The sequence below is a fragment of the Mandrillus leucophaeus genome, unplaced genomic scaffold (assembly GCF_000951045.1).
Source record: "Mandrillus leucophaeus isolate KB7577 unplaced genomic scaffold, Mleu.le_1.0 Scaffold308, whole genome shotgun sequence".
Classification (NCBI taxonomy): Eukaryota; Metazoa; Chordata; class Mammalia; order Primates; family Cercopithecidae; genus Mandrillus; species Mandrillus leucophaeus.
In genome coordinates this window covers 271,802-283,901 of record NW_012103232.1, presented here as the reverse complement: position 1 = coordinate 283,901, position 12,100 = coordinate 271,802, and the positions used below count along the sequence as shown (strand labels likewise).

At 47.5% G+C, this 12,100-nt stretch overlaps 1 protein-coding gene across 1 annotated transcript in view; it reads left to right on the top strand.

Annotated features, from left to right (window-relative positions):
- Positions 1 to 10,869, top strand: part of SNAP29 (synaptosomal-associated protein, 29kDa) — a 42,732-nt gene extending 31,863 nt beyond the window's left edge. The window contains exons 3-5 of the mRNA XM_011987338.1: positions 1,743 to 1,828; positions 4,137 to 4,235; positions 8,765 to 10,869. Of these exons, the coding sequence (XP_011842728.1) occupies positions 1,743 to 1,828; positions 4,137 to 4,235; positions 8,765 to 8,922 (343 nt within the window). The 3' untranslated portion in view covers positions 8,923 to 10,869. The remainder of the gene's footprint in view (positions 1 to 1,742; positions 1,829 to 4,136; positions 4,236 to 8,764) is intronic.
- The last annotated feature ends 1,231 nt before the right edge of the window (positions 10,870 to 12,100 follow it).

Genomic DNA, 12,100 nt, shown 5'->3' with positions numbered 1-12,100 from the left:
TGCACTCCAGCCTGGGCTATAGAGCGAGACTCTGTCTCAAAACAGAAAAAAAAGGGTAATAGGCTGGACACAGTGGCTCATGCCTCATGCCTGTAATCCTGGCACTTTTGGAAGCTGAGGCCAGAGAATCGCTTGAGCAGGCATCTGTAATCCCAGCTACTCAGGAGGCTGAGGCAGAAGAATAGCTTGAACCCGGGAGGTGGAGGTTGCAGTGAGTCGAGATCATACCACTGCACTCCAGCCTGGGCAACAGAGCAAGACTGTCTCAAAAATAAAAAAATAAAAAAAATTAAAATATTGGCCAGGCACAGTGGCTTATGCCTGTAACCCCAGAACTTAGGGAGGCTGAGGCAGGCGGATCACCTGAGGCTCGTGACCAGCCTGGCCAACATGGTGAAACCTTATCTCTACTAAAAATACAAAAAATAGCCAGGCGTGGTGGTGGGGGCCTGTAATCCCAGCTACTCGGGACCCTGAGGCAGGAGAATCACTTGAACCCGGGAGACGGAGGCTGCAGTGAGCTGAGACTGTGCCATTGCACTCCAGCCTAGGTGACAGAGCGAGACTCTGTCTCAAAAAATTAAATTAAAAAAAAAAAAAAGCAGGGTGGTGAGTGCCTGTGTTCTCAGCTACCCGGGAGGCTGAGGTGGGAGAATCAGGAGCCTAGGAGTTAGAGACTTCAGTGTTTGCGCCATTGTACTCCAAACTTGGTGAGAGAGAGAGACCCTATCTCAATCAACAACAACAAAAACAGTAATAGTTGAATACAGTATTTTGGTAATGTAAGTGCACTAATGAGAACAATGAAACTCTTGAGGTTCTAAGTTTGTCATCTGAGGTGCAGATGGTCATCTCTAAGGCCATTCTTTGCTCATGAAATTTTGTTATGTGTATTTTACCACAATAAAAATAACTTGGGGCCGGGCACAGTGGCTCAGGCCTGTAATCCCAACACTTTGGGAGGCCGAGGTGGGTGGGTCACTTGAGATCAGGAGTTCAAGACCAGCCTGGCCAACATGGTGAAACCCCGTCTCTACTGAAAATACAGAAATTAGCTGGGCGTGGTGGTGCGTGCCTGTAACTGTAATATCCCAGCTACTCAGGAGACTAAGGCAGGAGAATTACTTGAACCCGAGAGGCAGAGGTTGCAGTGAGCCGAGATCACGCCACTGCACTCCAGCCTGGGTGACAAAGCAAGACTCCATCTCAAAAAAAAAAAGAACGAGGAAACAATACAAAAACAGGAGGTGAGCCAGATGTGGTGGCAGGTCATTGTTTGCTAACTGTGGTCTAAAGTACCCATTTGGTTGTTCCATGTGCTTTCCATCTGCCTGGTCCTAGGAATCCTGGTTTCCCTGAGAGAGGGCCACCTAACTCGATGCTACACTGCTTTTTTTTTTTTCTTGGTAAAGACAAGGTCTCATTATGTTGCCCAGATCTCACACTCGTGGGCTCAGGCAATTCTCCCACCTCAGTTTCTCAAAATGCTGGGATTACAGGCATGAGTCACCACACCTGGCTTAGCTGCCACACTTCTGAGGCAGGGGTCTTTGTAGGCTTATTGCTTGGCCAGCTGTGCTCCTAGGAGAAGCTGTTGAAATCCCTACTTTGGTCAGAAGGAGTTTGGTACAGAAGAAGCATTTGATTTTTGGCATACAGGCATTATGTGAAAATACTGATAACATTGTCATAGGGATTTTTCCTTTTTAATACTGTCCTTTTTTGTAAACTTTTATCCAAAGATTGAAAGAAGCCATAAGTACAAGTAAAGAACAGGAAGCAAAGTACCAGGCCAGCCACCCAAACCTTAGAAAGCTGGATGATACAGGTAAGTGGACACCTGTGTGCACAGCCCTATTTGAATTCTAGCAGGGAGACCTCTGGGTTTGGCACTGGTCCTTAGGGGGCAGTAGCAACCTCTCGGGGGAGTGGGCAGGGGCCCCAGCTGCCAGCATCACCCATGCTAGCCAAAGGGCCTTAGGGACCCGGCATGCTCTTGGGGAACTGGGGGTGTGCCTTATGGTAGGGCTCCTCCCTCCTCCCTGCCTCCATGGAGAGGAGAATAAGGAAGTGAAGGCCTGCGTTCCATTGAAAATGAGCCTGCCTAGCCTGGTGCAATAACACACACCTGTAATCCCAGCACTTTGGGAGGCCAAGCCAGGTGAATCACCTGAGGTCAGGAGTTTGCGACCAGCCTGACTAACATGGTGAAACCCCGTCTCTACTAAACACAAAAAAATTAGCCAAGTGTGGTAGCATATGCCTCTAATCCAAGCTACCTGGGAGGCTGAGACAGGAGAATCACTTGTACCTGGGAGACAGAGGTTGCAGTGAGCTGAGATCATGCCACTGCACTATAGCCTGGGCAACAAGAGTGAAACTCTGTCTCAAAAAAGACAATAAGCCTGCCCATCATCGGTTCCTGCCTATGTCACTCTCAGTTGTTCCAGCAGTAAAAAGGCAACTGCAGAAAAACCCCTTGGTAAATAGCTGTCCACGTCCTAATCCCCAGACCCCGTGAGTCTGTTAGGTTATATGGCAAAGGCGGAATTACAGTTGCAGATGGAGTTACAATTGCTAATCAGCAAGATGGGGGAGATTATCCTGGGTTGTCCAGTTGGGTCCAGTGTCATCACAAAGGTCCCTTTTAAGTGGAAAGAGAAGCAGAAGAGAGAGTGGCAGAGTCAGAGATCTGAAGATGTTGCTGGCCTTGAAGATGGAGAAAGGGACTCACCTGCCAAGGCACACAAGTGAACTCTAAAAACTGCAAAAGGTGAGGAATTAGATTCTTCCCAAGAGCTCCAGAAGGAGTGCAACCCTGAGGACACCCCGACTCAGCCCAGTGAGACCCACGTTGGACTTCTGACCTCCAGAACCATAAGACAAGTTTGTGGTCATTTGTCACAGCATCAGTGAGGGGCTAATACAGCCTCCAGCCCAAGCAGGAGGAGCAGCAGCCACATGGACAAGGTGTGCAAGACAGTGAGTGTTGGTCAAATCATTCCACTTCTATCAAGTGATAGGCCCAGAAATATCCCTTATCTGGAAAGGAATTTAGGGCTCCTGGGGCCTCCTCCATAGGCCCCCCAACAGCCAGGGTACATTGAAATTGGTGCTAGAAACCAAAGGCTTAAAACTGTGCTGCCTTCAAGAAAACGATACACCATGGAAGCTCTGGAACCCACCATGGTTGTGGTCGATGCAGGTGGGGAGACCAGATGGAGGAAGAGCGGGGAGCAGGAGAGACTGACATCATCAGCACTGTTCAGTCTGGAAAGGCAAGTGGAGGAAGTGAGTGTAAATTGAAAGGCAAGGGTGGGGAAAATTGGCCTCATCACACCCTGGAGAAGTGGCACAAGACACTGCACCCAAGCCACAATTTTAAGGAATTAAGGAGTTTCCATTTGTGTCGTATATATTAAAAGACTGAAAAAAAAAAATCGGTACAGTTTGCAGAATGGTTTCAGTTGGTTGGTGCTGGAGGAAATATGCTAAGTCTAGAAAGTGATGTTTCCCTAAAGGAGATAAACTGGGATGACAGGGCTTTTCTGTGTGCATTTAGAAACTGAAGTTCATTCAAGCCAAGAAAGATAATTTTAAAAAAGAAGAAACTAGGGTTCAAGGAAGATTTCTTGTGGCAAATGTGCATTATTTAACATTTCTTTTTTTTTTTTTTTTTGCTTATTTGTTTCAAGTGAAAATATAGCGTAGAGATAAATTTCGGAAAGAAACAAAATTACCCATAATTCCATTTATGTAATGTAACAATGTGTATTTTTAGACTTTGTCCACAGACTGTGTAGTTTTGCATTATTGCAGTTCCACTGTATATTGTCACTTGTGTGACTCGTGTCTTTCCTGAGCTTGTGCACCAGGGTCTGAGTAGGTGACCCTTAGTTTGAGGGTCTTTCATCTCCCAAGGACTGAGGGAAAGTGGGAACTATCCCCTACCCTGTGGAAGCATCTCTCCTGGCCCATGAGCCTGCACTGTGCTCCTCCCTCATCCCTCTGGATAGCCTCAGAACCAACCTTTCATTCCTTCCACCCATTTTCCAGATGAAATTGTTTTGGGTGTGTGAAGCAGCATTTGAACAATGTCAATTAACCACTCTCCTGGTGTTTCCTTCTAAACTTAGACCCTGTCCCCAGAGGGGCTGGTTCTGCTGTGAGTACCGATGCTTACCCAAAGAACCCACACCTTCGAGCCTATCACCAGAAGATCGACAGCAACCTAGGTAAGACTGAGCGCCACACCAGCTTCTGTAAGCCACTGTTCCTTCAGGCAGCTCACGCCAAGCATAGCCCCTACGTGAGGACCTCCATCTTCAGCTCCCTCCCCACACATCGCATCCCACACTAAGCTGGGTCCATCTTGCCACCTCACTGTCTCTGGAGTCTCTCCACTTCTCACCATTTCCTACTTCCAGCCCAACCGAGCCCTCCCCACCTCTCACTTTCATGAACAGCACCAGGGACCCAGGAGTCCCTAAGAGGCGATAAAGTGGAGCCTGGACATGACCGCTTACTCCATCCTTCCCTTCCCACCTGGCCACTCAGAGCCCTGTTTTCCTCCTTGTGAAACGGGCTGCCTCTGAGAACAGTGGGAAGGTTACCTGAGCCAGAAAGTGCCTGGGATGGAATTAGCGCTCGTGTTGCAATTGGCATTTTGGCCACACAGCCTCCAGCATGATGTTTCAAAACAGAAGGGTGTGCTGGGGGCCAGGCGCAGTGGATCACACCTGTAATCCCAGCACTTTGGGAGGCCAAGGCAGGTGGATCACCTGAGGTCAGGAGTTCAAGACCAGCCTGACCAACATAGTGAAACCCTGTCTCTACTAAAAATACAAAAATTAGCCGAGCGTGGTGGCTGGCGCCTGTAGTCCCAGCTACTCGGGAGGCTGAGGCAGGAGAATCACTTGAACCCGAGAGGCATAGGTTGCAGTGAGCCAAGATAGCACCATTGCAGTCCAACCTGGGCAACAAGAGTGAAACTCCGTCTAAAAAAAAAAAGAAGAAATGAGGGGTATATTCTTCCAGAACTCTCTCATGGAACCCCACACACTCACAGTGCAGTCCAGGCTCTCTTTGCCTGCCCTGGTCCCTTCTGCTCTCATCACCTGCAGGCTCATGTGGGATTTCTGATGTGAGTTCTTTCTGCCTCGTGGCCCCTATCTGCCTGGATGAGCTCCCCCAACTCTCTGCAGTCTGACTCCTTCTCTTTCTGTCAGTCTTGCATTAGTGTGGTCTCCTCTCCCTGTCTCTTGGGACCCTTGTGTTTCCAGGGGGCTGCCCTGGCCGTTTGTGATTATGTATCTGCTGGTTTGCCTGCTGTGTTCCCAATCAGAATGTAGATTCCAGGACAGCATGGGAGAGTTTCCATTTTGTCACTACTTTGTTCCTGGGGCCCAGCAGGCAAGCACTTAGTGGTTTTGTTTTGTTTTGTTTTGTTTTGTTATGTTTTGTTTTGAGACGGAGTTCACTTTTGTTGCCCAGGCTGCCGTGCAGTGGCGCAATCTCCGTTCACCGCAACCTCAGCCTCCTGAGTTCAAGCGATTCTCCTGCCTCAGCCTCCCGAGTAGCTGGGATTACAGGCATGCACCACCATGCCCGGCTAATTTTGTGTTTTTAGTAGAGATGAGGTTTCTCCTTGTTGGTCAGGCTGGTCTCAAACTCCCGCCTGCCTCGGCCTCCCAAAGTGCTGGGATTACAGGCGTGAGCCACTGTGCCCAGCCAGTGATTATTTTTTTAATGGAAAAGTCAGTTACTTGAAGTTCAAGTAGGTGTTGGCCTGTGGGCAGTTCTGTGAGTTTATTCTAAGTAGTGTCTCAGATTTGCTGCCTCCTCTTACCACTACTCCATGAACAGAAATCTCCCCCATGGTGACCTGGGTCACCCTCTCAGTCTCCCAGCCCCTGTTAGGAGCTGGCAAAGTGGAGAGGACAAATAATAAAATCCTCCCCTGCTGTAAAGGTATCTAGTGGGAGGCAAAACTGAAACCCATGAAGATGCACATGGAGTGTCTGTGCACACGTTTGCTCCTGCTTGCTTTCTGGGAAGCCCCAGACAGCTGCCACCTCCTTCTATGCCCGAACTCTGTCCTCCAGAGCCAAAGACCTCTAAGGCAGAAGGTGTGTCTGCCCAGATCTAACCACTCCAGAGAAACCCAGAGAGGCGTGAAAGCCCTTTGTCCTTCACCAGGAGAAAGGGAGTGGTTAGGGCTAATGGTATGGTTGGTGCCTGCTGGCAGGAAGTGGGAGAAGCGACTCTGAGGAAAGATACTGAATTCAGAGGCAGGAAGAAGCACTGAGTACTGCCCACCAGTAGGGGTGCTGAGGGTGCACAGTTGGCACTGTGGACTTGCAGCTGGGCAGGTCCCGGCAGGACGCAGTCTAGAGTAGGAGGTGGGCCCTGGCAGAAGGGCGGGTGGCTGGTTCAGAGCTCAGCCCTCCGGCCCTGCTCACACAGTTCAGGCCAGGCCACTCTGGTGGGGCAGGGGATGTTGCCTTTGTTCACACTCTTCCCATCTTAACACATGCTCCCTGCTATTTCAGGAACTCAGGCAAGCTCTCTGGACTCCAGTGCCCTGGCCTGGTGGCTTTACATTATCACATATTTTATCTCAGCCTCTCTGTTTGCTTATCCTTTGCTGCCCTGGCTGCCAGTGAGCTTCCTCCAGAGGCCTGAGGCAACCACAGATTCTACTGTCCATGGAGCACGAGGCCCACGAGTTTCAGTAAGCTTAAGAAGCAAAGAGCTGAATACTATCTTTTTTTTTTTTTTTTTGAGACGGAGTCTCGCTCTATCTCCCGGGCTGGAGTGCAGTTGCCGGATCTCAGCTCACTGCAAGCTCCGCCTCCCGGGTTTACGCCATTCTCCTGCCTCAGCCTCCCGAGTAGCTGGGACTACAGGCGCCCGCCACCTCGCCCGGCTGGTTTTTTGTATTTTTTTTTTAGTAGATACGGGGTTTCACCGGGTTAGCCAGGATGGTCTCGATCTCCTGACTTCGTGATCCGCCCGTCTCGGCCTCCCAAAGTGCTGGGATTACAGGCTTGAGCCACCACGCCCGGCCGAATACTATCTTTTTTTAAAATTTTTAAATTATACTGTTTTTCTCTTTCTTTTCTTTTCTTTTTTGTTTAGAGATGGAGTCTCACTTTGTTGCCCAGGCTGGTCTCGCAACTCCTGGGCTCAAGTGATCCTCCCACCTTGGCCTCCTAGAGTGCTGGGATTACAAGCATGAGCCACTGTGCCTGACCTGAAGACAATCTTTTTATTTATTTATTTATTTTTTATTTATTTTAATTTCTTTCTGAGAGTTTTACTCTGTCACCCAGGCTGGAGTGCAGTGGCGCGATCTCAGCTTACTGCAGCCTCTGCCTCCTGGGTTCAAGCGATTCTCATGCCTCAGCCTCCCAAGTAGCTGGGATTACAGGTGCGTGCTACCACGCCTGGCTAATTTTTGTGTTTTTAGTAGAGACGGGGTTTCACCATGTTAGCTAGGATGGTCTCGATCTCCTGACCTCAAGTGATCCACCCACCTTGGCCTCCCAAAGTGCTGGGATTACCGGCATAAGCCACCACACTCAGCCTGTCTTTTTATTTTATTTTTTTGAGATGGAGTCTTGCTCTATTGCCCAGGTTAGAGTGCAGTGCATTGATCTCAGCTTACTGCAACCTCCTCCTCTCAGGTTCAAGTGATTCTGCCTCAGCCTCCCAAGTAGCAGGGAATACAAGCATGCACCACCACATCCGGCTAATTTTTGTATTTTTTAGTAGAGACAGGGTTTCACTATGTTGGCCAGGCTGGCCTCAAACTCCCGACCTCACACGATCCACCTGCCTCGGCCTCTTAAAGTGCTGGGATTACAGTACACTTTGTAATCCCACACTTTGTGAGTACAGGATCACTCACAAAGGTGTGAGCCACTGTGCCCGGCCAAGAGTACCTTCTTAAAAAAACTGATTTTGGCCAGGTGCAGTGGCTCATGCCTGTAATCCTAGCACTTTGGGAGGCCAAGGTGGACAGATCGCAAGGTAAGGAGTTCGAGACCAGCCTGGCCAATATGGTGAAACCCCATCTCTACTAAAAATACAAAAGAAATTAGCCGGGTGTGGTGGCACACGCCTGTAGTTCCAGCTACTTGGGAGGCTGAAGCAGAAGAATCGCTTAACCCGGGAGGCGGAGGTTGCAGTGAGCCAAGATCACAGCACTACACTCTAGCCTGGGCAATAGAGCAAGACTCTGTCTCAAAAAAAAAAAAAAAAACGATTTTGCTTAGATTTGTGGTACCAGTGCTAAGCATTTGTGTATCCTGATCCTTTTTCTCTTAGTGTTTTGTATTTAATCTTGCAAGTAAGAAGGCTTACACAGCACTACTTCTTCTCCCTCCCCTCTGGCTCTTTCCTGGCTGCTGTTCTTAGTAAAAAGGCAGAAAGCAGCCCTGGGCATATCTCCCTACCCCCGGCGTGCACACACACACACACACACACCTGGGCATATCTGCCTACCCCCGGCGTGCACAAAGACACACACACACACACACACACACACACACACACACGGTCACAAACCTGGGAAAGAGGCTTTACTCTTCACCATGACAGAATCAGTTAAGTCAAGACTCATCTCTGCAGTGGGTGCAACCCCACCAGGCAACACAGATCCCTCAGCCTGTCTCTCCCCCTTAGCCACACCATCAGGAAGCATCTGCAGGTGCTGCGACTGTGTTTGCTCATGCCTACATGTCATTTCCTCCTCCCACAGATGAGCTCTCCATGGGACTGGGCCGTCTGAAGGACATAGCCCTGGGGATGCAGACGGAAATTGAGGAGCAAGATGACATTCTTGACCGGCTGACAACCAAAGTGGACAAGTTAGATGTCAACATAAAAAGCACAGAAAGAAAAGTTCGACAACTCTGAAGACAGATGGATTTCTACTCTATTGTGATGAAAAGATTTGAAAGAGCTTTTTTTGAACTTCCAAGAAATTTCATTTACTATTTTAGTATGTAAATTAATGTGTGTTTGCAAATGATATAATAGAGTAGGTCTTAAGACGTTTTTGCCATTATAAGGAAGTGTTTGTCCTCCATTTCCCTAGGGTTAACACCTCACCTAGTTCTTCCAGCAAAATGCTTATTAGAGTTTTTGTCTGAGCACAGTAGCCTGGCCCTGCGTATCTTGGGCATTTGCTTACCATGCTGGAATAAGAAGAGTTGCATTTCTCACCTTAGTGAGCATGTGGAAAGATGTGGACAGAATTTCAGTCTTACAGCCACGAGCCTCTATTTCTCATTCCCAAGCCTTCCCATGAGTCAGAGCGTTAAGGGGGTGTGTGAGCCAGTCGTTTGGTGGAGGAGGGTCCTTGCCACACCTTTGTTTAGGAGTCATCATTCACACACACACACATTCACACACACACACCTCCTCACACACTGAACACATTATCTGCGATTCATCCTCTGGGAAAGGATCAGTGTTAGAATGGGAAATGGAGTGTGCCATGTTGCTCTTTTGTTTTCTGATGTCCCCGCTTCCCTCCAGCCCCCCATCCTTGGCATGTATTTTAGTAGGTGGGCTTCACACCAGCACTGCTCACTGTGACTCCTGGAAATGTGCAGGGAATTGGGTGAGCCCCTCTTCCCCACATGTTCTCATCTGGAACTCTCCATCTGTGACTGGGAACAGGTCTTATACTGGCTCGAGGCTGCCAGGCTGACTGACAGAGTGCCCAATAGAGTTTGTGGGAATGGAGTATTACACAGATGTGGCTGTGCAATGGTCTTCCTCCACCCCTCTGGGAATCACCATTAGGCAGGCCTCAGGAGGGCAAAATGTTTATTTGGAACCTGGGGTCTCCTGACCTGACTAGCATTCCCCCCGACTCTTCTGCACTTTTTGCAAGGTAACGAATCATCACTTATTTCTCTGCCACCCAGTTTTAGGACTGGAATTCTACAAGTGATGCTGACTTTGTATAGAAAAATTTAGCTAAGGGGGGAAAAATGCCCAGATACTATTTTAACTGGCTCGGCTAGTTTTCTCCTTTCATTTTACAAAAGAAATCATTTAGAAGTGTCAGTTAAAACTGATTTATTTATGCTGGTATATCCAACAAAATAGTTGGAGCCACAAGGCCCTTGCCTTTTTAAAAAACAAAATATTTTGAAGATGGTGAAAGTGATTGATTTTAATAATGAGATAGGTCACTTAAAATAACAGTGCCTTTGACCTTAAAACATGGCACTGGCCCATGTGACCTTTGCCATTTCCCAGTACTTCCCTTTACACTCTGCAGCCTATAAACAGTGGTGTCTCAAAGCAAAGCAAACCTCTTTAAGTGCTGCCACAGTGCATTAGTTTTTATGTAGCACTCTGTTTATAAAAATTCCCATCCCATAATGCATGACCTTCCTAAAAATATCCACAGCCTCCATAGGCAAGCAGAGCTTTCTGTGCTACACACTGGTTAGATTCCAGCCACCTCAGGGATTCTGATCCATGTCATTAATGACCATCCCAGGGTGTGAGGGCCTGATTAAAGCTTATCAAACTAGACATTTGTTTATTAGATGAGCTCGGCATTATTATTCTAACTGGTAAAAGGGAAATTTTAAACATAACACTCAACCCAAACAAAACTACTTCATGAGGCTTTCAGCAAAAATGCTGCTTAAAAGTATGAACCCGGGATGCAGAGCAGCTTTTATGCACAGTTCAACTTACTGTAATTGTTTCCGGTTCTTTCCTCTAACACCTTCCATGTATGTCATAACTGTTGATCACCATCAGGCATAGACTCGTGGAGATTAGTCATTATACCTCAGACCTAAGCTAATTATTTAAAATAAATACATGTGAAGGCCACTGCCAGACATTCTCGGCAGCCTTCTACTTGCATAATGAGTTTAGTGATTCAACTGACTTGAAGCACAGTAACATCTTATTTTATGCCCCTTCCCTGTCTTTTGCTGGACTGATGAAGCCAGTTACCCGCCCTTCTCTGTTTTTTTTTTTTTTTACCCCAAGTATATGGAAGGAGAGTTGCCTTTTCTGGAAATTTGTCTTCCTCTGACATATTGGAGGGCCTTGTTTTGTCCTGTTCTTGTTCAGACCCTCTTGTTCTATGTCCTGTGCTGAGGGACTGTCCTTAAGCTACAGGACAGCCAGCTGGTCCTTTCTGCCACTTCCCCACTCACATGCCCAGGAAGGCCTGGTTGCTGATGCTACTTTATAAATGAGTTGCTTGCATTTTCACAGAGAATGAAGACCTAATGTGGCTCCAGAATGAAGGACGACCTAACATGTCTCCAGAATCTTTTCACATGATGATTGGGGTCAACAAAAAAATGCTACCCTCTAGATTAGACACATTTCATGGAAACAAGCAAATGTGCCAGGGCTGGGCTGACTGTGGGATGAGATTTGGTACTGCAGACAGATTTCGATTTCCACAGTTGAGCTGGAAACAAACTGTGCCTTCAAAAAATGGCTTTTCTAACTTAAGGTGAGTTATATGTTAGGTGTGCTACTAACTTAAAAAATAGTGCACTCTCTGGCCGGGCGCGGTGGCTCACACCTGTAATCCCAGCACTTTGGAAGGCCAAGGTGGGCGGATCACAAGGTCAGGAGATCAAGACTATCCTGGCTAACATGGTGAAACCCCGTCTCTACTAAAAATACAAAAAAATAGCCAGGCGTGGTGGCTGGCACTTATAGTCCCAGCTACTCGGGAGACTGAGGCAGGAGAATGGCGTGAACTCGGGAGGCGAAGCTTGCAGTAAGCCGAGGCAACAGAGCAAGACTGTGTCTCAAAAAAAAAATTCACTCTCCTTCAAGAAAGTTTTCTAACATCTAGTAATTTGTAACTTAGAAGTGGAGTTGCCTTGTGGATGTCTTGTTTGCATTCTGTAGGAAAGGAAACCTGAATTTAACTCAGGTTGCAAGAAATAAAAATGTCAGTGCATTTAAATTTCTCTTTCTCTAACCTCTTTCTGTGAATATGTAATTTTAAGTGTATACTATACCAATTTAGTAATAATCTTATACTTTGTCCATATAGGCCTTTTCTGCAGATTTTTTTATTTTATTTTATTTT